Here is a 27,026-nt window from a genome sequence, read left to right as displayed (position 1 = left end):
TTGACTTGAGATTTATATTTTCATGAATAAACATTAAGATATGACTATTCGCATAAGGACAGCCATAGGCCTTTTACTGACATTTTTATGTGTCATAGTAGAAAGGGCATGTCGATGATAAAATTATGGCTGAATTCTATTTAGCCGCTTCAGTTTCAAGGTCCAGGGTCAGTTTCAGGGACCTGGTCCTGAGCCATTGTTGTTGGTATCAATCTTTTTTAATGTTAATATAACTGCTTGTACGCAAAAGGAGTCGCTTGTACCAACAGATAATCATCCTCAACTCTGTAAGTCCCCTCAGTTAGCTAGTTGCTGGTGAACAAAGTGAAGCATTTAGAAGTTAAAGAGAGTTGGTCTAGATATAAACTGGTTGTGTGAATAGGCAAATGATTGCTAAGAAGTTGGTAAGTTTTTTCACCTTCCTTTCGCTGCTCCAAAGTTGCCAAAAATGTTTTCTTACTGCTGGTTTAACAGTTAGCTACCAGGACGCGTCACATTACCAACATTTAGAGTTGCATGATACATAGTTGGTGTACTTCTTTTTAATATTTAAATAATAATGCAACTTAATTTTTTGGGTCATCACTAATTGGCTGAGTGACAGATAAATGCATTTGTTTGATGTTTACATCTAATCTTTTATTTAAATCTGCAGCTGAATGACTTGCCATCCTGCCTGAGTTTAGATTTGTAGTTTATTTTTTCCCCCCTCTTACTGGAATTTTCCTTTGTATACGCCACTGACAAAATCTCAGTTGATTTCCGCATGAGTGACTTTGGGAGGAGGGGGGTCAAAGTTCCAAGGTCCAAAGTTAACAAACAGCCACAGTCTTAAGATGAAGGATCCTATCAGCACCTGCTCTGTGAGTATATCTTCCAAAAGTCGGGTTCGGTGTACTTCCAAAATACACTGGGGTGAACAATAAGATTTTAATGTGTATTTTAGTCACGCCTGACTTTGTATTGGTTTGAACTCAGTTCATTCAGGCTGTGATTGCTTCATGACAAACATCTTGTGGAGCTTTTTTCTCTGTCTTTTAGTATAACCAACTCTATCAGAATGTGAAACAATTTTCAAAAACTGGAGAGTACTTCTGCAAAGAACTCATGGCAGTTTTTCAGCAAAGGTACGTTCAGTACAGTTACGGCCTTCCGAATAACTTTTAATGACGACAGAGTTACTGTTTGACTCAAGTTATTGTCTCTAGCTGCAATCTTTTTCCTGTTTTAGGGCTGAGGTGGAACTAACTTATTCCAAAGGACTACAAAAACTTGCCGGCAAACTCATCAGGGCCTCAAAGGGAATGTCAAACAAGTAAGAGACACAGTTCAGAATTGGCTCCGTCTTTTTGTCACCTTATCCTGCCAAGTGCTGAACACTAATAATGACATCATGGGAAATAATATGAGCCTAGCAAGTTAGACAAATGAGGCCACAGTTCTAACCTTTTCACGCGTGCTCCCCACTCAGTTCCACCTACAGTGCTTGGTGTCATGTGTCAGATGAGATGTACTCGAGAGCAGATGCCCACAGGTAGTTTTTTTTTTAAACTCAAGTTCACTTTATAACTGTCTGTCCATACAATTCGGAGTTAAATAGAGTGTCGTTCTCGTTTCAGATCATTAGGAAATGCATTTCAGCAAGAAGCAATTCTGGAAATACGACAAGTTTTAGACGAGCATACTAAGAGGAAGAGGCCTGTATGGGATTGATTCTTTATCTTTGTGTCAGTATATGTGTCTGTTCAAGCTTCCGTTCATTATGTGTCCCTGACCTTTTCTTTGCTATAATAGCTTGACAGTGCCATTGAAAGAACTGGGAAACTTTTTACTGCTAATTGGAGTGAGCAACTCAAGGTAAATAAAAAAACGGTTTTAAATATGCAGAGATATGCATCTGCTTCTGACAGAGTCTAAGTATGTATAGATACCTGCATACTGCATTTCTGAGTTGATATAAGCTTTAATAGTGCATTATGATGTGTTAAAAAAGTTACCAGCCATTGAAAGTAGGATTAGAATACTTTACAAACTCAAGGATTCTAATAGTTTGTGATTAGTCACAAACCTTTGCATGCTAGGTTATAAAGTCTTAGAAACAGCTTGGGACTGTTGGTAGGGAAAATAGACCGACCACAACCACACTCTTTGCTCACCTTACAGAACAGCATCATATCGTTCATAGGACGTTACAACCTGGCATGCAAAATTAATCATGAGTGACTAATGTTTGAATTAATGATGTATTTTTAAAAATGAGTGGCTGTTGCTATGAAACACAATATATCATGTGACAACCTTTAAACCATAGCATGAATGTGTTGTAATAGTATGCATCCGTTCAATGGAACACTGTACTGTTATTTTTGCAAAACACATATTTTACTTTTATCTTCCTTTGAATTTAAATTAATTAAATATGGAATAACTGAATTAATGGAATTAAGACTTTTTAAATTGAATGTAGAAACATCAAAAATAGATATTCTTAATACAAATAATTCAGCAGGCAGTTGTAATTATGTAGCCAAATCAAATTTTGAATTTTGCAGTTTAAAGTTGCTTTAAAGAGATTCCCCCTCATTAACTAGTAAAATATAATCCATACAGAGTTTACCCCTTTGCTTTTGTCATACCAGTGATATGTTAATGTGGATTGTTGCGTGTCCTCACCTAAAACAGATAAAGAAGAAATTGCATGGACTAACAAGAGAGCATGAAGCTTTGTTCAACTTTGTTGACAACAACAGACAGATTTGCACAGAAAAGGAAAAACAAAAGGTACAGCATTTATACAGTATGACTACCAAACCAGTGTTACATACATTTTAATCATCTGGGGGTGAATCCTTGCTGGTAAAGATGCCAACAAGCTCGCTAAAAGATTTGTGTTCTCTCCTGTTCTTGACTACAGATGCTGAACAGGCTGACAAAGTCAGCAGAGGTGCAGGCGCGGGTGGATGAGGAGTACTTTAATGTCAACATGGAGGGTCATCAGATGAGACTCAAGTGGGAAAATACACTGAAAAACTGCTACCAGGTGCATAAAATACTCTACTGCTTCACATACTGTGGGCATTTATCTGTTCTCCTTACCCAGAGTGGCTTTTTTGTGAGTGAACAAGTTGGTTTAGCACCTTGTTTAAGGACACCTCACGTATGACAAGAGTTAAACCAGTGAACGTTTTCTTGCAGAACATGCTTTATAAGCACTAGATCAGTCCATCACCCAAGTGCACTATTTGGAGCAGCACATTACCACAGTCCACCCAGTGTATTCTGTGACTTATTTCATGCTATTATTTTCAAAAATATTCCAACGTGCAGCCAAGAATGGGAGGTTTTGGTCACTAGGAACTTGTTTTCCTCAGTGCTTTTATTGAAATTGTATCTGTAGGTGTATCATCCAAGAGGAGGTGATATGTGATATGCTGCACAGAGTAAATGACAAGGACTCTGGACAAAGATTGGTTGTGCTGCACACAAAGCATCACAGCGCTACTATCTGCTTTTTCAGATCATACAGGAGCTGGAGAAACAGCGAATTGAAGTTCTGTGCAACATTTTGCGTAGATACAACCTTCACATGTCCAGCTTTGGGCAGACCCTCAAACATGTAAGACACCCTGACATCAATCCTGCTCATAAATATGCACCTAATCCTTTTACGGATGTTATAACTTATATCTGTCACTTCTAGGGCCAAAACCAGATAGAACAGACAGTCCAAAGGGTTGACATGGATAAAGACATACAAACCCTGGTGGAAGAAAACAGGATCACAGATGTTGATCACAAAGCAGAGTTTTTGATGGCTGATTATTTTGTAAGTCTGCAATTTCTTACTCTGAGAGCTTGTGTGCAGGCCACAGCCGCAGTGACTCACCCGTTCAAAGACAACCAGTCAGCTCTGCAGGGGTTCTTCTGATGCAAGCCGTAGAAATAAAGATGTATTTCTCATTTTGTGATTGGGCCTGGCACATAAAGGTTGTCTTTTTAAGTGTGCTCTAATGTATATTTACTGGTTGTTTGGTTTTTTAAATTTTTTTGTTTCTGTAGTAGTGCACTCTGGTCTCACTTGAAAATATGATAGTCATGCCAATGGGATTTACCCAATTTAATAAAAAGGTTATATAGTGCTATATGAATGTGTAGAGTGCAGTGCGTTAGGGACAATAGCATGTTTGTAAAATGTGCAGGAAATACAGTACAAAATACCTTGTAACTTTGGCACATTCTAAATCATTTTTTATTATTATTTAAAATTCATCTTTGGGGCATCTTTAGCCTTTTTTTGATAGGACAGCAGAAGACATAAAGGGGGGGGAGGGGGAGAGAGAGAGAGAGAGAGGGGGGGAATGACATGCAGCAAAGGGGCGCAGGTCGGAGTCGAATCTTGGCCCGCTGTGTCAAGGAGTAAACCTCGAAATATGCCCTACTGCATCAATGATAGACTGTAACCAGGACTATCTTAGTCACTGATGTGTGGTCTGTGTCCTGGATCAGGAGGAGGACATAAAATCCCTGATGGCCAAAGACCGAAGAAAAGAGGCCATCAAACTCAAACTCCAGCGTCTGGAGGACAGTATTACAAAAACAAAGAAAGACCGTGAAGGTGAGTTCTGCACTAAAGTGCATAATGCACTGAAAATACATAATATCTGATGGAGACAAAACATGTCTTTCAGTAAAACTCAGTGATTAATAATGGACAGTACCATTCTAGGTCATTCATTTTCTTTCTAAGCACCTTCGACATTCTCTTTGCAGGAATTGAAAAACTAATGAGAACATATTCTGAAAATCCATCTTTTTCAAACCAAAAGAATCTCGAGGAAACTGAACAACAGATTGATGAGGTAAACATTGTGTGTGTAGTGGATGAATAGTCGTGTTTGCAGATGCATATTAACCCTAAATTGATCATAAATTAGATTTGATGATGTGTTTATAATGCCATCTTGTTATGTGCAGAGTTCTCTCAAATTGGATCTCCTTGAGGCTACTCGCTACAAACTCTCTTCATCCCTGTCTGAAATAGAGGGGAAAACCAAATCCTTTCACCGATTCAGTGACAGCATTGTGAAATGGAAAGATAAGGTAAGACATGCATTATCTTCAGGACATTAGGTATGTTCTGTGGTAGTCTTGCTTTTACAGACCCTACTCCGAAAAGCGATGTCTGGTTACTACTTATAGCATTCGGAGATTGGAGGAAAACGTGCTCCGGTTCAATGACATTTCTTTAACCAATCAGAATCGTCATGGGCGGTGCTAAACTCCACAGAGCCGCTGCAAAATAGTCGTACGGGAGTTAACTCAGATTCGACAGATAGTCCAGCTAGCTGTCTCAATTAACCCTGAAGATATCTGAGGAGCAGTTAACAGAAGTCCTCATAAATCCTCCAAATTTAAAATTCCAACACAAAGAAAGCAGAAGGAGATGGAATATACATGCGTCCGGCGGAATTTCCAGCATCATCAGAGCAATCTTGGAAGTGGAACGCAAAGGATTTAGACTAGTTCTGTGGTAGTGGTAGCCTATTGGCTAAAGGAGAGTTTTTAAATTAGAATGCCACTGGTTTTAATTTAACATTGCATCTCAGCAAAGCATTAAACATCAACACCTGCCATGCTTCAGATCATGGAATAATATCAATTACACAACATGTATTATTTATTGGATATTGCTTTCATGTACACTTAGAGTTGCAGAAGTTGGATTTTGTATACAGTCTTAGTCAAGGCAGTTCAATTTTATTTTTATGGCACAAAAGCACAAATGTCAAAGAGCTTTACAATTTATATGCAGAAGTACTTCTGGTTAGGAATTAGGTTTATTGGATATTATGTAACACAAACTACTTTTCTTTTCTTTCTGAGGACTGCGAGCACAGCGTTGTTCAACTAACTCGCCCAGTCAAACTCAGGAGGACCCCTTTCAGATCCCGACAATCACTGAGAGCTTCCATCATTTACAAAGGACCTGCTCAGTTTGTGACACAGCAGTCTGTGGAGACTTCACCAAGGGCCACAGACCAAGTCCCTTCCACAGCTGCAACACACGCAGCTGCAGAGGGTGGCAGCGCCCTTAATGGAGCTCTGCCCCACAGTGAGGATGACAAAGGACAAGGTAATCTTTTCCCAGCACACAAAACATTTATTTCTTTGCAGCACATTCGGAATTCCATCATTGAATTAAAGAAATTAAAAACATCATCATTGATCAGGTCAAATAACACGGGAGCTGTGCAGTAAAGGAAAATGTAAGGTCCTGTACAATTTCACACCTCAACAGGATGATGAATTGACTTTGAAAGAAGGTGAGTGGCTACTTAAGTACAGAACATCTCAAACGTTAGAGGTTTATGACTATTCTTATAAAAATGAATGACTTTTTTTTCACAGGAGATCTTCTTGACATTTTTGGAAAGGAAGAGAATGGTTGGTGGATTGGCAAACTTGACGGGAAAACTGGCTATTTTCCATCAACCTATGTGGAGGAGCTGCCTGTGTTAAGCAGCGTCAAGTCCTCCGATGCCTGACTGACTTGACTCATCAGCAACAAAAATACAAAACTCACCCTGAATCAAAGAGATTCCCTTCTGCAGTGGCAAAGGTTCTGGTAAAAAAAACATCTGGTAGCCTAATTCCAAATAAAATTAGAAATTCTGTTTCTAAAGCACTCAGTTTATTGATTATTTTCCTCAGCTACGTCAGGATCAATACGTTTTGTCACCCCTCTCCCTGATGTTTTTATGCTGCAGAGATTTGTATTGTATGTGAATTTTTATATCCAAGTGTATATTTAATCAAGTTTTTCATTAGTTATCACACCATGTACACATGAACTCAACTATACTAAGTTGTTTATAATATGTAAATTTTAATAGATTAACATGAATAACATAAGTAAAAGTGGAGCACAGGAAAATAAGACTATTCCCACCCAGTTTAAAATAAGTAATGACATGAGAAAAGAAAAGAAAACAGTTTTCCTTTACAGAGATATTTTTCCCCAAACATCTGTTCACTCTACGCCAAACTTCTTTGAAACAATGTCAAATATGCAGTTTACACTAAATTTTAAAACTACTATGCTCAATAATACAACAACTTGTTCAACCAAAAACCAGTGCCTATGTAGAGGGAAGTCCAGATTTTTTTTAAATAACTTGTGACTTACTGCCCACAGTAATGTATAATAAATCCATATGTATTAGTCATGACAAGGGCAGTAGATGTTTTCTTTACAGACCTGTACTGTACTTACGGACCGAAAGCTGTGCTTCTTACATTAGTCCACGTTGCAGCAAGAGGTTTCTTGCATTGTATTTTATCCTCCCATCCTTTCAATCTTAGCAGCTTGCCAGAGAGATAAACTCCTTCCTGACGTTTGCCAAGAATGCTGGTAAGTTATTGGTCTCCTGAAGCCGGCTTTCCAGGACTGACAAACACTTGAGCACAGGGTCACTCGACACAACTGTAGGAATTGAAGACTTGTTTATAGAAGCCATTTACAATGGTTGTTGCAGGATAAGACTGGTGATGTTTCACATTTTTATTATTGTCAATAAATCCCATGAAAACCTAAACCAGCAGTGCATTAGTCCATCTCTCCATATCTTTTGACTTCCCTACTATATGTCTGTGGCACATCTATGACCATTATTTGATGTAGAAAACAATTTTTAAAACCGCTGAGCAATGTAGTTTTACGCAGATGTTACTCAAACCGTAGTAAATACTGTATTTATTAAGGACTATTTGCACTGTTAGATTAATACACGTTTGGTGCTCAAGTTTGTATGTACAGCAGCAGGGCGGTGTAAATAGGATTAACTCAAAATAAACTATAGTAGTCGTGTTCATAGGAATGAAGGAACACGTCAGCCAGTGTGGCACATTTACAGTGAGGAAAAAACTATTTAATCCCCTGCTGATTTTGTATATTTGCCCACTGACGAATAAATGAACAGTCTATAACTTTAATAGTAGCTTTGTTTGAACAGTGAGAGACAGAATAACAAAAAGAAAATCCAGAAAAACACATGTCAAAAATGTTAAAATATTTTTGCATTTTAATGCGGGAAATATGTATTTGACCCCTCTGCAAAACATGACTTAGTACTTGGTGGCAAAACCCTTGCTGGCAATCAAGACGTTTCTTGTAGTTGGCCACCAGGTTTACACACATCTCAGGAGGGATTTTGTCCGACTACTCTTTGCAGATCTTCTCCAAGTCATTAAGGTGTCGAGGCTGACGTTTGGCAACTCGAACAACTGGCAACTAATGTGCTTCTTCTTGAGCTACTCCTTTGTTGCCTTGGCCGTGTGTTTTGTGTCATTGTCATGCTGGAATACTCATCCATGACCCATTTTCAATGCCCTGGCTGAGGGAAGGAGGTTCTCACCCAAGATTTGAAGGTACATGGCCGCGTCCATCTTCCCTTTGATGCGGTGAAGTTGTCCTGTCACCTTAGCAGAAAAACACCCCCAAAAGCATAATGTTTTCACCTCCAAGTTTGACAGTGGGGATGGTGTCCTTGGGGTCATTGGGCTCCATTTTGGTCTCACCTGACCACAATCATTCAGACGTTCATTGGCAAACTTCCGAGAGGCATGTACATGTGCTTTCTTGAGCAGGAGGATCTTGTGGGCGCTGCAGGATTTAAGTCCTTTACGGCGTAGTGAGTTGCCACTTGTTTTCTTGGAGATCATTGACAAGGTGAGATCTTCTTCCATGGAGCCCCAGGCCGAGGGAGATTGACAGTTCTTTTGCGTAACTTCCATTTGCAAATAATCACACCAACTGTTGGAGAGCGCTTTGGTCTTGGCCATGGTGGAGAGTTTGGAATATGATTGATTGATTGACTTCTGTGGACAGTTGTCTCTTATACAGGTAACACGCTGAGATTAGGAGCACTCCCTTTAAGAGTGTGCTCCTAATCTCAGCTCATTACCTGTATAGAAGACACCTGGGAGCCAGAAATCTTTCTGATTGAGATTTCCCTCATTAAACTGCAAATCAATTTATAACATTTTTTACATGCGTTGTTGTGGATATTCTTGTTATTTTGTCTCTCACTGTTCAAATAAATCCACCATTACTTTTTTTCCCCTCACTGTGTTCTATTTTTGAATTCATTTGTTGTTGAATTGGTCAACAATGGAGCTCTATGGCTCAGAGGAATGTGCTATAAGGCTTTGGCTTCACAGCCAAAACTTGTTAGGATCAGTTCATTGTTGGATTTGGTTTTCCTTTAGCAATTGCAACAATATAAAAATACACAATATTGCCAGCATTATCTTTTCATTCAACTGCACAAAATAATGCTGTTACAGTATAGTTTTCTAATATAGAGTACAGGTATGTAACTTACTCTGGTATGATCCATCTTCTTTAATCCCAATTGTGACAATGTATGCGCTGTCCTGATCTGAAGGGCTGATATTCCGGAAAACAAACTGCAGCTTTTCACCTTTAAGGACAACAAACATTCTGTAAATTCGGAATTCTGTCCTATTTACTTCAACAGAAGAGAAAGTAAGAGCATTAGCTGAGACAAGCTACAATTATTGTAATATGTATTAATTGCTATTAACGTTTAAAAACGTTGATGGATAACAGAAACAGGACTCAAGATACTGTAAGGAAATACGGTTTGTGTAAGACATACCTTTAACCAATTGTGTTTTGCCAAAGATTGTTCGCATCTCCATGTCCAAATGATCCTGAAAGACTACTCTGGCTTTCTGGAGATTCCTCAGTCTGTTTTTGTTAGTTTTATATTGAGACTCGATTACTGAAAAAAAAGGGGTCAATTACTAAAACAGCCTCATGCTACAGTTACATAAAGTTATGTGATTTACACCACTCATTACATGTTCAAATATAAACTTACCCTCCTTTCTTTTGGCTTGCTCTTGTTTAAGTTTTTCTATCTTCTGGATGATTTTGTCTTTCTGCATCTCCTTCTGCTGAATCCCAGATATCATTTCAGAAATAGCATGATGTTTCTTTTTCAATGATGCATTTTGTTGTACCAAGTCTGGGGGGAAATATTTCATCAGTCCAAGTACGCTTTCACAATAAAGCCTCTGAAGCAATATTTCAACATTTTGTCCCAAACAAGTATGGGCCCATAGTGTGCATCAGAAAATGAGGAATTATTCAGCAAATGAAAACAGTTTTCATCAATCTTGTTTCACAACGGAGTGTATAGCAAACATGTAAGGCACAGACGCAATGCTTTGGGGCTTAATGCATTTAAAACTCACCTCTTTCAAATGTCCGTATTGTCTCAAACAGCATTTCATCGTCCTTACATTTCTTCAAACATGAATCTACACAAAAGTTAAAAAAAACTTCTTAAAGATAGCCTGATGTAATTATATATACATACAAACAAACACACACAAACACACACACACACACAGTATATCATTTTCTATTCTTTAGAGAACTATTTTTCAGTATGGCCCCTGAGGAAAATTAATTATTAGCAAGACAACAAATAATGTGGATGTAAAATAAATGATATCTCAGACATACCATGTGCAGACTTCACCAACTGTCTGTGGGACTGGCCCAACTCTGTAGTCACGTCAATTATCTCCCCAAATGTTTTAAGTTGTTTATTGTGATTCTCCTCCATTGCACTGGCGAACACATCACTCACGTTTGGATCAGTAATGGATGTCATGATGTTCACGTCTGCAATAACCTAATAAAAAAATAGACAACACAGTACTCATCATGCGCAAGTAAAATACCATTATTCTCACCTTGAACAGCACTATTTTAAAATAAATGTTATCTAGTTTTTTGTTTTGTTTTTTTACTATAGATTTCCACTGTTGATGTCATCAGTGTTTTCTTCTGATGTTATGTTTGTCTGGCTGCAAACAACATTTCCTTTGGGATAATAATAATAAAGTTGAGGTTGGTAATGCTGAGAATCAAATAGAAAGGGGCGTGATGTTTCGGCCAAAGTTGATGGCAGCCTACTTAAATACTAGTAAATACTAGCATAAGAAAAAGAAAAGAAGAAGACACTGAGAGGCTCTGTTATCATACAGATTACACACACAGGCCCAAAATACACATATAGTTCATGCAAGCTGGACCTATGCATTACATATGTATTAAACAGCAACATAGATGCAATGTCAACAGAGCTACCTCCTTGACTGACAACAGAGCAAACTATGTCCGCTGATGGACAATGTGATGCTGTTGACTGCTCAGAAGTGATCTAGAAATTAACATTGGCATGGTTTTGTCAAATTAGCAGCCTCAACCCTCACAAACTTGTTGAATTCCTTCCTACCAGTGTGGTGGGTCTCACAAAATAACAGTATGAAAATGACAGAGGAAGGTTTGCGTTATTTAACGTAAAATAAAAAGTAACAGTATAACAGTACGAACAATGTAGCTAGCTAGCCATGTCACTGGTTCGAATGGAGTAACGACGAAGGTTAAAGTAACTACGGTACGAAGTACCGAGCTCACAAACGGTGCTACCTTGTCCCGGTAGAACATTCCGTTACCGTTAATACCTAAACAATTTGAATATGTAGCTCACATTAGCGTATCAGCCCTGGAAACATTAGCTGGTTAACGTTAGCTAGGAAACGTGATATGTTAGTTTGCTTTAGCCATGGCTTGCCCACAACTCGCGTTACTTAGCTAGCTAACTAACGTTAGGCAGGAAATGAAACCAACGGATTTACAACTTGATTAGCTAGCTAGCTAGTTTGCAAGTTCATCTAAACTTGGATGCAATAATATTACTCACGTGTTTAATGTGCGGCTGTTGATATTGTTTGATGTAAAGTTACGTCTTGCTACTGAACCAGTCGTTATTTTTTTTTTTTCTTTTTAAAAATCCGCGCCCTGCTAACAGGAGGCGGGGACTGAACACAGGAAATAACGTTGACTTTCTTTTTCTTCCGCTTACAAATCAGCTAGCTACGTTTAATAACCTTTCTTTAACTGTCTATGTAAATAACACGTTTCTTAGTGTTTTCTATTCCGTAACTTCAACAGTAACGTAACTACTGTATGATTATGATATTTCCTGCTAAACATTAAAACAGGAAAGGGCGCCTTGATGTTCCCACAATGCAACTTGTCTGTCTTTATTTTTGCTTTAATGTGTTATTTTTACCACCTTGTGGTAAAACTGAGTAAGTTCAAGTGGGCTTAGCTAAACAATTCAACATCAAGTTCATAATAATGTTGAATGAATGACTGAATTTATCGTTCCATAACTTCAAGCCACAGTCAGACGTGCACCTGCTATTCATCACTGTGTTACAGGTAGGTTGTTTCCAATTGAGTTCACATCTAATGGCATAGGCCTTCTTTTTCTCTAAACATGGTTTGTTTTTTAGCTTTATACAGAACTAACACAGTTTTCTGGTCCCTGAATTTCAGAGTTTTTGACTTAAGAAATAATTAATTAGTATGATCACTCAAGCCAACATTATTCAGAATTTGTATTTCTCTTTTTTGAACTGTGTGTGTGTCTGAGTGGTTTTACAGGTATTACCCCAAATCCCAACACAATACATTACAGAAGGTATAATCAGCTTGCTGAGAGTGTTCATTGATCTGTGGTTAAGAAACTGTCTGACTTTGCTCGTCACCCCAATGCTTCTGGAAATATTGGATCTGACATGGTTTACTTGTGGTTTTCCAACTGAATTTGTGGTCTATTATTACCCCTAAAAAGGTAATTTCATATACTCTCTCTAATTCAACAGTTTCTCTCCTTAAGCTTACCTGAGCTGTTAAATGTGTTTAGCAATTTCCAAAAATCATAAACTTTGTTTTTTTCAAATTTAAAGATAACTTCTTTACATCAAACCACAGTTTCAATTCACCTACTGTAGTTCTACTGTTACCTTGTCCATTAGTTTTTGTAAAAAGTCGTCTGAACAGAAAAATGTTAGTATCATCTGTGAAAATGACATATTTCAGTTTACAAATATCATTTATATACATGATGAATAATTTTAGTCCAACTATCAAACCCCGTGGTACTATTTAAAATATTGTTAAAATATTATTAATGACAATTTTGTACAATGTAAGTGCTCTTACAAAGACGACTGAGGTTTTATAATGTAAAGAAAGCATGGTGATAATGTATCCACTGAATACATGCCTAACTGGATGCCAGATGGACTGTTAGTCAGTAACAGTATTATGGAAAGCCCATTTGGATGCCACGTTTTCTGAGAAACAGAATATTAATGAGGCCAAAGGGATCAAAGGGGTTACGTGGGGCACTGTCTTATTTAGTGTTTGCAATGGCTAATGTGTAACTATAAAAGCAATGGTCTGTAAAACATTTAATGGCTACATAGTCAAGGTGCAAACAGTTTTTGTAAGATCTCTTGAAATGCTGACCTGCCTAGGTAGCATATTATTTTATCATTTGAAAACTCAAACTGAAGTGGTTGCTGTTGTTGCCATGGCTCTGTTGAATGATTTATGATGTCAGGTTGAGATATAAAGATATCTTCGGTGTGAAGGGGGTTCATGGGGCTATGTCATGGTGGTGATGGGGCAGTGGATATGACATGTGTCTTTGGTGTGAGAGATCTGGGTTTGATTCCCACTGCAATACATCAACTAGTGTGTCCCTGAGCAAGACACTTAACCTCTAGTTGCTCCAGAGGCAACGTCTGACATGTAGCAAATTCTAAGTCTTTGGATAAAACCATCAGTTTAATGATATGTAATGTAAGGCAAAAGAAGCAGCTGTTAGCACACAGCAAGGAAACCTCAGAAGGATTTTTTACAGCAGTGGGGTGCTGGTTAAACAGCACCCCCAGATCAACTACAGGGAACACCAGGGCTTTCTCAACTTCATGTCAACTGTTGGAGACCCTCTTAATATTTTTTCTGTTTATTTCCCTCGCTGGTGTCATGTCAGTCATAATGTTATTTATGACTGACTGGTTCAATCTCATTTTCAAATGGTTAAGCCAACTCTGACGTTAGTGTTTTACATTTCAGAGCATTTTGTGTTTTAATCCAGTACTTGTGTTTTGATCCACTTGTTTTTCAGGTTTCGGTTTGTAATTTACCTGACGTCTCACCTGTTCCCCATAACCTCGTTACCTCTTGTATAAAACCCATGTGTTCCTTTCGTCTATTTCAGATCCTTCTTGTTCGCCCGCCTGTCAACAACTCGTCTTTTAGCCTGCTCCTGTAAGTCTCCTCCTTGTGTTTTGCCAGTCTGCCCTTTTCCTGGGAGTTTGCCGTTGGCCTGCCAGTGTTCCTGCCCGTGTACCCTCGCTCTGTGATCCCTACCGTCTCCAGTTGTGTTCTTCCCCGTGAGATTCCCAGCATTTGTGCTACGGCTTTTTGTTCTCCCTGGCTCCCTGTGCTTTTTTGTGTTTTTGGGACTCTGTTGCTCAGTTTTTGTTCAATAAACCTTTTGAAACTCCTCCTGCTACTCCGCGTTTGGGTCCTCCTTCCTCCCCACGACAGACCTGATTTTTGTTTATTTTTTCTGTCCACAATCTACTGTATGACTGTACATGTTCAAGCATTCATAACGTGATATAAAAGATTCAATTCAATTTGGAATTCATCGCTTTTCTATTAGTTTTTTCGAGTTACATTGCATCACTTAAATTTGGGAGATGCTTTTGACCCAAGCGGCTTACTTTATCCTACGTATAGCCTACCAATAAAGTATAAAATTAATGTAGGCTACGTAGTGATTAAACAGGGCTCGCCTAGTTTTTTTTAGGCAACTTCAGAGATCGATCAGCTAAAATGTAATGAGGTAGAACAGCGTCTCTAACGTAATTAGATGAGGTAGATTAATTCAACTTCTGCCACCGTGTGTGGTTTCTTAGCATCTTGTGGCTCCTGAGGCCTAGTAAATGATGTAACTGTCCTATAAGTACGTAGGCTACTTGCTTAGCCGAGCTTGAAGAAACATCTTTGTGTCTGGTACTTTATATTCCCGTGTTGTGGGGGAAACAGCACTGGACCACTCAGTAGCCTATCCTTTATCCACTTAAAGTTAAAAACGTTTACGTTAAAGTGACATTTTTAATAAACTAAATTCAAGATTTCTTTTTAATTAACCAATAAGAGCTCCAAATAAAAATACATTTTTAAAGTCCCACATTTTTTTAATTTTCCGGTTCCTGTATTTTGGGTTTCTTCTGGAACATGTTTACATGCTTTAATGTTAAAGCTCCATATTTTTGGCAGTTTTAGCACCCGTCTCTTTAAGCCCCCTCTCGAAAAAGCCTGCTCCCATTAGTCAGTGTTTCTGGGTTGTCTATATCTGGACTCTCAAATTCTCTGCACCATCATTGCACCCGGTTAATGACTGTGAGTTGTGAAATCATAATTGTTTAAACTGCTCGTTTGAAGGCAAACTAAATACGGGCTGTGTTCATTATTCTGTGTATTCAGCGTTTCAACATATAGCACATCAATCTGCTTGATATAATAAAAAAGTCATGGAAATCTCACTTTTTTTCTGTTAGGATACACAATATCCAGGTGTAAAAAGCAAAACCTCTTACAGCAAACTTAGTATCCTTTTCGTTGATTTAGCAGTGATGAACAATTTCTTCCAGTTAGAAATTCTCCAAATGCCTCCAAATAACCAAAATTCCCTTCCTGCTCACTGTTGATTGAAACTTAATTGTGGTTAAGTTTGAAACATTAACATTGAGCAGGAAAGAAATGTTGAGATTTCAGGGCACTCACACATGCTAACACTGCTGAAAGAACACTACTGGGATTTCCCAAGACAAATGTAAGGATGACACTAGACCTAAAGCATTCCTTTGCAAGTGACACAGTATAGTTACATTTTTTTTTTTTGAATGGTCATGAATTACATGAAGAATAATTCAAAACATTACAGTCCAATGATAGAAACATTGTAAGATGCATGTAGAAGTCTTTACCCTTTAATTTATAAAAGGAACTTCTTGTAAACAAATAAATATAAAACCAGACATATACAACCAAACAAACCTTGTGATTACTAAAAACGGATTCTTCAAACCAAAAGCGATGAAACATGTGTATTCTATGCCAAATGAAAAAGACATTCCCATGGTTTATGTGCAATATCTGAGGACACTGCATGAAAAGAGATATACCTATAAATTACGTTTATCTTATGCTCATTTTAAGTGTCTGCAGGCGTCTAGCTGATAGGAGAGCCTGTTGTTACCAGTTTATAATAGGCACCCCTTTTGGCCATGAGTTTATCATGTGTGTCTTGCTCTATGACCGCTCCATTAGACATCACTGCTATGATGTCAGCACTCTGGATAGTAGACAGTCGGTGAGCGATGACGATGCAGGTCCGTCCTTTTCTTGCCTCATCCAGAGCAGCCTGTACACTCTGGGAAACAGAACTTTGTCAGGAACTTTCATGTAGGTATGTGTAAATTGATATCATTTAGTATACTTATACAAATATGTATACGCTGTTCGATGGTGAGAATTTTGTACCTGTTCACTCTCTGTGTCCAGGGCAGAGGTAGCTTCATCTAGTAGCAGGACCTTGGGGTTTCTGACGATTGCCCGGGCAATGGCGATGCGTTGTTTTTGTCCTCTTGACAGCTGGGAGCCCTGGGCACCAACCTGAGTCTCATATTTCTTAAAATGTGTAAGTATTTTGAGAGAAGCGGAGAAAGCAAAAGTTTGCATGGTCAACAATATTGTGAACTTGTACCACCACAACAAAATGCTTTCTACTATATTAACTTCTTAACATCTGTTATACATTTGCATATGTACACACACGCACACACACAGAGCTAATTTATTATTATCATCATTTCATACTTAAATACAGTATACTTGTCAAGACATACTGTAAAGCATGCACTTAATATAGATACACAAATATCAACAATATCACATTTAAAATGGAACTAAAACTAAAACAGTCCAATTAGCTTCCAATAAAGCTACAATACTTTTGTGTTTTTGTTAACAGTCAAAGAGTGGTTAACAGTACTATTAACCAGGATTTACAATGGCAATGTGTGTGTGTGTGTGTGTGTGTGTGTGTGTGTGTGTGTGTGTGTGTGTGTGTGTGTGTGTGTGTAAAATTGTATCTTTAGGGTGTTATACGCACATCTGGTAGTGTCATCACAAAGTCATGTAGGTTGGCTTTCTTTGTGGCCTCAAAAATCTCTTCCATGCCAACACTACATGTGTAATCTCCGTACTGAATGTTCTCCGCTATGCTGCAGTCGAACAACACTGGCTCCTGGGACACTATGCCAATCTGAGATCTCAAGAAGGGCACATTGACTGTACAAGATGGGCGACCATCAATCAACTGAAAATAAATAACAGCATAATCGAGACGTTGGATTAGATTTATGTTGTGATAGGTAAAATGAATGTCTGAAACAGTGTACATACCACTTTCCCTTCATCAGGATCATAGAACCTTTCCAACAGTTGAACACTGGTGCTTTTCCCACAACCGCTGCTCCCAACAAATGCTAAAGTCTGACCAGGCTTCACAGACACAGCCAGGCCATTCAACACTTGGACATCTGGCCGGGTTGGATAGGTAAAGTTGCAATTGAGGAACTCTATTTCACCTCTGAAGTTATCCTTAAGATAAATGACTAGGTTTAATCATGTGAAAGTAACATCATGACAACAAATGACATCCCATTGTATATAATTCTGTTTTATTTATTAAATTCACCAACCCATTTCTCTCCATCTGCATGGCTCATGCTGATTTCAGGAATTCGGTCCAAAAGTTTGAAAAGCCGAGCAGCAGCAGTTTTGGCTTTGGCATAATCTGGAGTGAAGGAGGACGCTTTGCCCAGTGCTGTCCCACTGATTACTACAGCTGTGATCACTCTGGAGAAACATCATAAGAGCATTTTATATTATAGTTCGGTAATCACATCACAAAACAGAAAATAGATATAGGATTTTACATTGAAAGAAATAATTTTACCAACCTGAAAACAAACATGTACTGTAACCCCTCAAAGCTAACCAGATAGCCTCCATATCTAAACGAAGCAGCATACGCCATGAAGATGACACACTGGGAAAACCCAAAACAAAGCCCATAGATGATGGCTCTTTTCTTTGCAGATTTGTATGGAAGCTCGAGTTTCTGCTCATATGATTCAACAAATGAGCTCTCTTTGGCCAAGCCCGCAATCGTCCTGATGTTGGCAAGAGCCTCACTGGAAACCTGCGGGAGAAAGTTAAGATCTAACACTGTAGCTGTTGGTTTCTTAGAGAAATGTAAACATATCAGTGCACCTTTATTGCAAATGTTCTTTGGGGCTTACCAAACCTGCTGCTTCCATGGCTTTTTTATCTTGATTTGCAAAACCTGTCAGCATTTTGGCTTGAAACACCCCAGACAGCCCAATGAGTGGCAGGAAGCACATTATTACAAAAGTTAACTTCCAACTGAAGTAGAAAGCAATGATAAAAGAAGCTCCAATGCTGGTCAACGAGTTCACAATCATGCCGATCTGACATCCTGTTGCCTGCAGAAGCCATACCAGCAACATGTGAAACAATGTTGTTATTACATTACCAAATTTATGCTTGTTTCTGTTTTAAATAATATGAAATATGGATACAGGCCTGTAAATCTGTAACATACCCCTTGCACCATGGATGCATCAGTGGCCAGTCTGGTGGTCAGAGCTCCAGGGCTGTTTCTGGGGTCATCAAACCAGCCAATCTCCTGCCTTAACATGGCCTGGAAGCCCACTTTCCTTAGACGGCGGGTCAGCAACTCTCCAGACTTTGCAAAAGCATATCCCTAAAACATTAAATCGGAGTCACTCGACATGTAAGTTCTAGATTATCCAGTTCTGCTACTTTGCTATATAAAAATTGACAATGTGATGCGTACTATACTATATATTGATGCAAACCTGTAAGAATTGGGAGAAGAAACTAATCACAGCCACAATGCAAAACAGAATACATATCCCATTGATCTGTTTCCTCTGCTCGTTCAAGTCACCAATGGCAAACGTCTGCAAATACAAAGATCATGTCAGTTGTGTACACATGAGCAAACTACTTCAGCTTGTATAACAGAGCATAAGCTATTAGAGTATGTGAAAAACACAATCCTCACCCCAAGAATTTGGCTGAAAAGGACAGCATAGATGGGGTTGACAGAGCCATTGACAGCGGCTCCCAGTGAGCCAATCAGCATGTACGGCCATTCTGGTTGGTTGTATTTGAGGATACGTGCTACTGGGGCAGACTCTACATGTTTGTCGGCATCATCCTCACATTTCTGTTAAATAATACACATTAGATTTATTCATTTCTACATGACATTGATAAAGTAAATGTATACCACAGCATAGAAGACAACCTCAGTACATTTGTGAAGTCCTTGTCCGAAAGGGTCTTGAGGACGTCTGATAATGTGTCATTTGACAATTTACTCTGAGATCGCAGTCGAACAGAGTCCCTACAGGAGTAATGTTGACAACAAAAAAATTGGATTATTTGATTTAATTTTAATTATTTTATAGTTTTTTATCTGATATGATCTTTCTGAATTTTTACTTTACCTTTTACTGGATGTGCGGCTCTTCGCTTTTAGACTTAAGTCTTCTTCAAGATCTTCGCTGATTGCGTCTGGCAGTGGAAAAAAACAAATCAAAACAACGTTTAACCAAGTATTGAAGCTTCCGTTGCTCTTTAGCAAATACATGAAAGACCTCCAAACACTAAGATTGTCCATTGACTCCTGCTGAATGCTTTGAAATGTGTTGATTCAACCAATATAATAATTGGCAGATCAATCTACAGAACTATTACAGCAGTCCTAGTTTAATGATTAGCAGACCTAAATATATCTTACCTTTAGTTGTGTTGGATTTGCCTTGGTTCTGCAGGGTGACCAGGGTGAAGTAGACACCTTGTCTTTCTATGAGCTCACTGTGTGATCCCTTCTCCACAGCCTGTCCCCGCTCAAAACCAATGATGGCATCTGCGTTACTAATTGTGGAAAGACGGTGGGCTATGGAAATTGTTGTCCGGCCCATGCGCATCTGCACACATATTAGGGTCATTTTATAAAGCATGATGTGTGGCTGAAGTTAATGCTCAAAGTGCACTCAATTATGTAGTCTATGGGCAGAGAGTGGCTCACCTTATCCAGTGCCTCCTGGACAACAGCCTCACTCTCGTTGTCTAAGGCAGATGTGGCCATGTCCAGCAGCAGGATCCTGGGGTTTCGGATCAGAGCTCGAGCAATAGCAATCCTTTGCTTCTGTCCTCCGCTCATCTGTCCTCCACCTTCTCCAACCAGAGTATCAAATTTCTAGTTGAAAAATAGTAATCATGTTAATTTTAGGCTGCACAAATTAACATTTTTCACTATGAAACTGTATGCACTGTAATTCTTCTGTATTTATCTTGTAATATACGTACCTGTGGCAACTTTGTAATAAAATCATAAGCATTGGCCTCTTTTGTCGCTTGGATGATGTCTTCCATGTTTACCCCAGGTTGACCGAATCGGATGTTTTCTGCAATGGTGGTAGCAAACAGCACTGGTTCCTGCTCTACAATACCAATGAGAGATCTGAGCCACTGGATGTTTAAGGTACGAATGTCATGGCCGTCCAAAGTCACCTGAGAACGAGAATTATACATGTAAAATTACACTGAAGACTTCAAACTCTCCAGTGATGTCTGGTGTGTCTGTGCAGGTGCTGGCTGATTGTTACCATTCCTTCCTTTGGGTCATAAAACCTTTGGAAGAGCTGGATTGTGGTGCTCTTTCCAGATCCACTCGGTCCCACAAAAGCAGTGGCTTCTCCTGCCTTGATCTTCATGCTCAGATTATTTAAAATCTGAAAACACAATTATCTCTTTATGAGTTCATTTTTGAAAAGTGAGAAATAGACACAAAGAAATGCTTGTTGGTGAAATGTACCTTAACTTCAGGCCGGGATGGGTAGAAGAAAGTGACATTATGGAATTCAATGTCACCTTTTACTTTGTCTAATTTGTGACCTTTTTCTGAGAAACAATCAATTTCTGGTTCCTGTAAACATAAGAACACAGAACTTCATTTCACGGTGAAGATTCTTCCTCTTTTAAATGTACTGTTTCAAATGTGTATTGTATCTGCAAAAAGTCTTAAGTAGCATCCTGATTTTACCCGGTCAATTGTGTCAAAGATGATTTTGGCTGCAGCACGACCAGAAGCGAAGGCCTCTAAGCATGGAGAGGCCTGGCCCAGGTGCATGGCTGCCATGAGAACTCCAAAGAAAACCTTAAAAACAAAACACCGCCGCCACATGGTTAAACAAACGCCACTGTCTTTCAAATACTTATGTTATGTTATATAGAGTGTCAGATGTTTAATGCCTTTATCTTTCCACACCTGAATAAGAGTACCAGGAGACAGCTCCTTGGTCTCGATGACCAATGTAGATCCGTACCAAAAGGCCAAAGCGAAACAAAAGAAAATGACGCACCAAAGGTATCCTTGAAAAAGGCCTACGATCGTGCCCTTTTTCACACCCCAGTTCTGAGCTTCTGCAAGGTTTTTGTCATATCTGTACAAATTTCAGTTTCATTTTAAATCATGGAGTCGTGGCTTGTCATCATCAATCGCATTGCAGAACAATTTCTTGTGATCTGACAAAATGACAAAATACCTTTTAGCTTCTTTTTCCTCCCCACCAAATGCTGCTACTGTCCTGATGGAGGATAGAACCTCGTCAGCTACTGCACCTGCCTTTGCGTAGGACTTAAGCTCTCGCCCTGTCAGCTTGGCCACAGCCTTCAGCAACATTAAAGAAAATCACACAAAAACATAAAATATATTTAAACTTTGTGACATATGATACCACATACAATAGCAATGTACTTCCATCCAGCAGTTAGAAATCCTTCTGCTAACTTTACCATGGCCATAAGTCCAGCAGCTATGCCAATAAGCGGGCTCACTGCTATGACCACCAACGTCAGCTTCCATCCGCCAATGAATCCAACCATGAAGCCAAACACAAATGTAGAGATCCTCTCAATGAAGATGGACACCTGGTCAGCAATAGCATTGTTGATCTTGTTGATGTCACTGTCAAGGAACAGAAACACTATCCTGTGTAGAACATTCTCCTAGCCATGTACTGATAACAGCCTGACCTGCAGATAAAGAGGCCCAACTCACTCTGTCATCCTTGTGTTCAGTTCACCAACAGAGTTGCAGTCAAACCATCCGATCTCCATTTGCATTACTTTTCTGAAATAAGTCTTTCTCATTCGATCAATTTGTCTTGCAGCTGCCAACACCCAGAAGGCAATCTGCAGCAATCAGAATTGCACAAAAAGTATTTCTTTCACTACGTATGATGTGCTAAACCTTCATAACAAGCCATAATAACTCAAGAGGGTTTTGAATTAAAGCTGAATATGGCAAGCAGAAATACTTACCTGAAAATAACTAACAATCAGAACTCCTATTCCAATTCCAACATAGTAATATGCAAACATAGTCATCTGTGCTTCAATGTCCACCCTGCAGAGAGAATAAACGGAATTGCAGCAGCTCTTAACTGTAACAGTGATCACACAAGCTGTTAAGTGTAGACTCACCCACAGTAGACAGTGCTGTTTTCAGCTGTTTCATATATGGAGCCATTTGTCCAATAGATGGTGTTGTTGTTGCATTCCTTGTTTGTGTCTTTTAGTTCTTGGACCTCAAGCTCATACGCCACAAACGTGTTAGTCATCTGGCCGTACACCAGAAGCATGAGAGGTGAAGCTGCACCATGAATGACGGCACATAAACCCCCCACGATCATCATCACGGTGTCTTTGCAGGTGGCAAATCGAAACTGAAAAAAGGAATTCGTGGACTCTTTTAACAATGTAGATGTGAGAATGTTTACTTGTATGATTTAATGATCAAATGAAATATAGTAAAAGTATAGTGGTGTGGAGAATATAACAATCAATATTCTATTTAAGTTTTTAACTTGTTTTATGTAAAATCTTAATCCCAAAACTAACATGTGACTAAGGCTATCAAATAAATAGAGTAAATTCAAAAGTGAAAAATCAAGTGACACAAAAATACTCAGGGAAAGCACCTCAAAACTGAACTTAAGTACATCATCTTAAACAACCCCTTTTTAGATTACATCTTTACATCATTCTTTATTTTTAGATTTTATGAATAAACTTAAATTAAAAAGTAAATCTCTGAGCATTTCTACTGTAGCAGTGAACAAAAGTTTAGTTGCTCTCCCCATTTTGGATGAAACCTAGCTCTTGCTCCAACATGGTTTGAATGGACTTCTTGTATGTCACTTTGGACAAAAGCATCTGCCTTGTAAATGTGAACTAATGAGTTACTTTGACCACTGTTCATGAGCAATGTGAGCAAAGACACAGTAGTTACCAGCTGAAAGTATCCAACACTGGGCATCTTATCTTTTTTCTTCTTGTCTCTGTAACACATGAACATTTACATTAACAACAATTAATATAAGTCCCAGGAATATTTTGAAAACATATTGTGGTCTGAAACATAATGTGGGAGATTCTTAATTACATACTTACCCATTTTCAACATCTGCCAAAAAAGAAAGAGAGAAAGAAAGAGAAACAACATGTAGGTACCTTGTAATTACTTGGCTTTTTATTGAAAACTCCATTGCCATTATTGTATTAGTTGGGGGTTTTTTGCAATAAAAATGGATCACGCACCTCTTTTATCGACACCTGGAGCTGTAAATGTAATTGATTTCTTCATGTCTGCTGCCCTGCCTCAGGCAGGTATGTCCTCTGTAATAAGTAACTGTAACAAGAATATACAGTATTTACCGTGTATTAGAGAAGCACTATTTGTATGCATAACTGTTGCTTGTTGTAACTGATTATTAGTGTGTTACTGTAAATCTAAGTTACCTACGGTCCCAGTATGTTGCTGTAATGTGCTTAGCAAGCAGAAAGCAGCATCTCTGAGAACGGCGCTTGATTTACCCAGTGTATTAACTGATGAGTTACATACACCCAACAGGGCCAAAAGGGACACCACAGTACAATAATCTAAATTGTAGTTTGGACAATAATCAATGGGATCCATGGTCCAGTGGGATTCAAGAGAACAAACCAGGTTGTCAGACTCATTTCAGCCCATGTATGCGTCTACAAAGTTTAAGAAAAACCTCCATCGTTCCTGACTAAAATTGGAATATTAAAAGTTATTGTTATCTAATGGTTAAGTCCCAGATGTCCTCCACTGTGTGTTGTGCGTAGTAAAAATACTACAGCAACACACTGCTTTTAGCATCTTACTACATGCATGTCAACAACAAAACATTATTAAGTTACTAAATTATTACGTGCATAGATTCTAACAAGAACAGCAATTCTTACAGGGGCATCCTTGTTGAGCATGAACTTTATGGAGAAAGAAAAGAAATCGTACTGTACCTGGACTTCTCGCTGATTGTCTGCTTTCTTCAGAAATCGAGCAACACCACTGAGGCTCATCAGAGTAAATTCCTATCTTATTTTCAGGTAACCTATGATTCTCCTTTCCCATTATCTACACCTCCATTAGACTGATAAGAACTGTGTCACCATTATGACCCTTATTCATTGTAAGAAAAGCTCAATCACTAAACCAAGTTAATGTTCATTTACTGCTATACCTATCTTACCTATCTTCCTTCGTATCTCACATACCCTGTGTGATTTTTAAAATGTAAATATTCTAACAAAAGAACGGCCCTTGTACTGTAAATGAGTTTACTTGTTATGATGAAGTTAAAGTTCAAGTTATTAAATAAATAATTGCCAAATGGGTTAAATGAACCTAAGGCGCTTAGTTTTTGGCAGGTGCTGTCTTAATACACACATGATGCAAATAAAATATCATAAATGAGGAAATGTTGGTACATACCTGTCATTAGAATTTATCAGAATGAAACTTTAATTACTTATACATTTTACATTTTCACAAGGCTAAATAACCAAAACAGTAATTGTTCTAGGGAGAAATCCTTAATTTCAGACAACATCTATACTGTAGGCTAATACATTTTGTGTCATTAAAATGTCATCCATTTGTCTCGTTCCACAACTTTCTAACTGCACTGTGGAGTTCACTTATTTCACAGTTAAGTACGCTATTAGTACATAAAGTATAATATATAAAATAAGGAAATGGAGACACAATTGTGGTAATCGAGCGGATGTTTCTAGGGTTAATGCCCGCAAGGACAAGAAGAAGAGGGCCTGGGTTTGGAATTTGCTCCTTCTTTACAACTGGTTATTAACAAAACACAGGTGATTGATAATAATGCAGGAAGGAGGGGACTCAAAGGCACATTGTGATTTAAACTGACTTTCTGATTTTCTCATTCAGTTTGACATGTCTGGCAGGGAGAAGCCTGCACTAACAACTGCATGTAAAATGTACAGCAGGTGGCCAACAGTGGTATAGTACATTGAATACTTTACACTATTTTATGAGGGTACTTAGTTTAGGTATGTTGCATTAAAGAAGTTTAGTAATTTGGTTGATTGGCAACTTTTTTTGAAAGTCCAAGTCCATTTCATTGTCTTGATTTACACACACATGCCTCTGATGTGGAGAGATGCCAGAACACAGGGTCACTGCAGTACAGCGCTCTGAGCAGTTAGAGGTTCGGTGCATTGATTCAAGGGCATCGTGGCAGTGCCCAGGAAGTGGACTGGTAATTATATATAGTTGGCCTGTTCTCAGAATGTTCTTTACAGACTCCAAAAATAAGTACATGGGAATGTGTAGGATGTAAAAGACTGCCTTTCTAGGCATTTGGTGTTTCAGTTTACCTTTTAACTCGGCCTTTGGCTGTTTCTGATGGTAAAAGGTTGTCACACGGTACAGCATTAAAAGGTACCCAGAGAGAGCTTACTGTCAGAGTACTTTATTTAATATGTGCCACTTACTGTGAAATAGTACCTGAATGTGATCATATTCATTTTTGGATTTAATGAGGGAGAAAGAGTGTACATAATTTACAGATTATAATGGAGAGTGTATAAAGAGAGAGCCAACAGTGTACCAAGAGAAATAGTTTGAAAAGGCTGCAGTACAAACTTTTCTGTTTGTCCCTCCCTTTTGTTGTGTTTTGTATCAATGACTTTGCAGGAGCAATATTTCCCCTCCTTCACGTTCTGGGACATATCAGGGGTTTTTGCACTATTACAGGTATGGATACAGCCGATTGGGGCCCCAAAGATTATAAAAATGAATGTGATAGTTGCCTCTGTGCATGTATAAAATGTTCACATTTCCTACCTTATGTGTTTTATACAGCTAAAACAGCATGGGGTCAAATTGACCCCAAGGAACACTGATGTGTACAAAATGCGTACAGGACACTGAAACTATGTCATCCTATTATTTTATTTTTGTTTACCTAATTGTCCCCATCAAACGAGGAAAAGTTATTCAGTGTGAAGCGAAATAACAATGACAAGCACTTTTTTTAGAGCTCTTAAACATTGATTGGTTTCAAATTGATCCATATATCGTGTATCAATGCGAGTTTGTCACAAGAGGTATGAATCAGGAGAAAACATTGAATGTCTTATATGTCTTTAAAGACCGTAAACATTGACCCCAAGGATAGCATTAGGGTTAAATGAGGATTAGAAACATATTGAGCAAAACACATAACATTATACTGCATGGAAATATTCGTATGTGCTATTGAAACATGGAAAATGTGTGCTCTGTCTATCGATCTATCTATCTATCTATCTATCTATCCATCTATCTATCTGTCTATCTGATATGATCATATAGTCTCCAGCAGATGGCATCATTTTCGTGAAAAGAGGGCGGAGGTCGCGAATTTGCGAATATGACGGCGAAGGTGTGTCCTGCCCACAGGGTCCTGCCCTACTTTGCCTTACCATGCCTCTAATTGGCTACACAGGCAACGTACTAGCCAATCAAAAGCAGATTAGGGCGGGTCGTGCC

General features: G+C 38.6%; 3 protein-coding genes across 4 annotated transcripts; 1 reads left to right on the top strand and 2 right to left on the bottom strand.

Moving 5' to 3' along the window:
* Window positions 1–625: 625 nt before the first annotated feature.
* nostrin (nitric oxide synthase trafficking) lies at window positions 626–6,622 on the top strand. The gene is made up of 16 exons (XM_034885713.1): window positions 626–863; window positions 1,042–1,127; window positions 1,232–1,315; window positions 1,472–1,534; window positions 1,620–1,701; window positions 1,795–1,857; window positions 2,683–2,781; window positions 2,915–3,040; window positions 3,518–3,616; window positions 3,701–3,826; window positions 4,507–4,615; window positions 4,771–4,859; window positions 4,975–5,100; window positions 5,884–6,133; window positions 6,231–6,323; window positions 6,409–6,622. The coding sequence occupies exons 1-16, from the start codon at window positions 837–839 to the stop codon at window positions 6,543–6,545; spliced, it is 1,659 nt and encodes a 552-aa protein (XP_034741604.1). The 5' UTR covers window positions 626–836; the 3' UTR covers window positions 6,546–6,622.
* Window positions 6,623–7,180: 558 nt separating this feature from the next.
* On the bottom strand, window positions 7,181–15,219 carry spc25 (SPC25 component of NDC80 kinetochore complex). Of its 2 annotated transcripts, none has more exons than XM_034885716.1 (7): window positions 15,214–15,219; window positions 10,556–10,717; window positions 10,282–10,347; window positions 9,906–10,052; window positions 9,681–9,806; window positions 9,384–9,482; window positions 7,181–7,483 (listed from the first exon to the last, which is right to left on the bottom strand). In XM_034885716.1, exons 2-7 carry the CDS (start codon window positions 10,704–10,706, stop codon window positions 7,359–7,361), a joined length of 714 nt encoding a protein of 237 aa, XP_034741607.1. In that variant the 5' UTR covers window positions 10,707–10,717; window positions 15,214–15,219; the 3' UTR covers window positions 7,181–7,358. The 2 variants fall into 2 exon arrangements, with proteins under 2 accessions (XP_034741607.1, XP_034741606.1); XM_034885715.1 differs by lacking the exon at window positions 15,214–15,219 and adding an exon at window positions 11,802–12,075.
* Window positions 15,220–15,873: 654 nt separating this feature from the next.
* On the bottom strand, window positions 15,874–24,554 carry abcb11a (ATP-binding cassette, sub-family B (MDR/TAP), member 11a). The gene is made up of 28 exons (XM_034886057.1): window positions 24,485–24,554; window positions 23,756–23,833; window positions 23,609–23,621; window positions 23,448–23,496; window positions 22,640–22,881; window positions 22,478–22,562; window positions 22,215–22,348; window positions 21,950–22,121; window positions 21,700–21,824; window positions 21,423–21,597; window positions 21,198–21,311; window positions 20,970–21,080; window positions 20,761–20,886; window positions 20,462–20,665; window positions 20,181–20,351; window positions 19,844–20,079; window positions 19,597–19,785; window positions 19,403–19,493; window positions 19,149–19,313; window positions 18,940–19,044; window positions 18,663–18,824; window positions 18,340–18,543; window positions 17,998–18,239; window positions 17,737–17,893; window positions 17,438–17,635; window positions 17,145–17,351; window positions 16,514–16,660; window positions 15,874–16,403 (listed from the first exon to the last, which is right to left on the bottom strand). The coding sequence occupies exons 2-28, from the start codon at window positions 23,799–23,801 to the stop codon at window positions 16,203–16,205; spliced, it is 4,071 nt and encodes a 1,356-aa protein (XP_034741948.1). The 5' UTR covers window positions 23,802–23,833; window positions 24,485–24,554; the 3' UTR covers window positions 15,874–16,202.
* Window positions 24,555–27,026: the final 2,472 nt, after the last annotated feature.

The sequence above is a fragment of the Etheostoma cragini genome, chromosome 11 (genome assembly GCF_013103735.1).
Source record: "Etheostoma cragini isolate CJK2018 chromosome 11, CSU_Ecrag_1.0, whole genome shotgun sequence".
NCBI classification, from domain to species: domain Eukaryota; kingdom Metazoa; phylum Chordata; class Actinopteri; order Perciformes; family Percidae; genus Etheostoma; species Etheostoma cragini.
This window is presented reverse-complemented; position numbering and strand designations above follow the sequence as displayed.

Coding starts and splice junctions, on each gene's coding strand:
- nostrin (XM_034885713.1), top strand. CDS start 837: ATGAAGGATCCTATCAGCACCTGCTCT. Junction 864..1,041: donor ATCCTATCAGCACCTGCTCT/GTGAGTATATCT, acceptor TCTGTCTTTTAG/TATAACCAACTCTATCAGAA. Junction 3,041..3,517: donor CACTGAAAAACTGCTACCAG/GTGCATAAAATA, acceptor CTGCTTTTTCAG/ATCATACAGGAGCTGGAGAA.
- abcb11a (XM_034886057.1), bottom strand. CDS start 23,801: ATGAAGAAATCAATTACATTTACAGCTCCAGGTGTCGATAAAAGAG. Junction 22,882..23,447: donor GTGTTGGATACTTTCAGCTG/GTAACTACTGTG, acceptor TCCTTTTTTCAG/TTTCGATTTGCCACCTGCAA. Junction 21,598..21,699: donor GAGGAAAAAGAAGCTAAAAG/GTATTTTGTCAT, acceptor AAATTTGTACAG/ATATGACAAAAACCTTGCAG.
- spc25 (XM_034885716.1), bottom strand. CDS start 10,706: ATGACATCCATTACTGATCCAAACGTGAGTGATGTGTTCGCCAGTGCA. Junction 9,807..9,905: donor GCAAGCCAAAAGAAAGGAGG/GTAAGTTTATAT, acceptor CTTTTTTTTCAG/TAATCGAGTCTCAATATAAA. Junction 9,483..9,680: donor CAAAACACAATTGGTTAAAG/GTATGTCTTACA, acceptor TTGTCCTTAAAG/GTGAAAAGCTGCAGTTTGTT.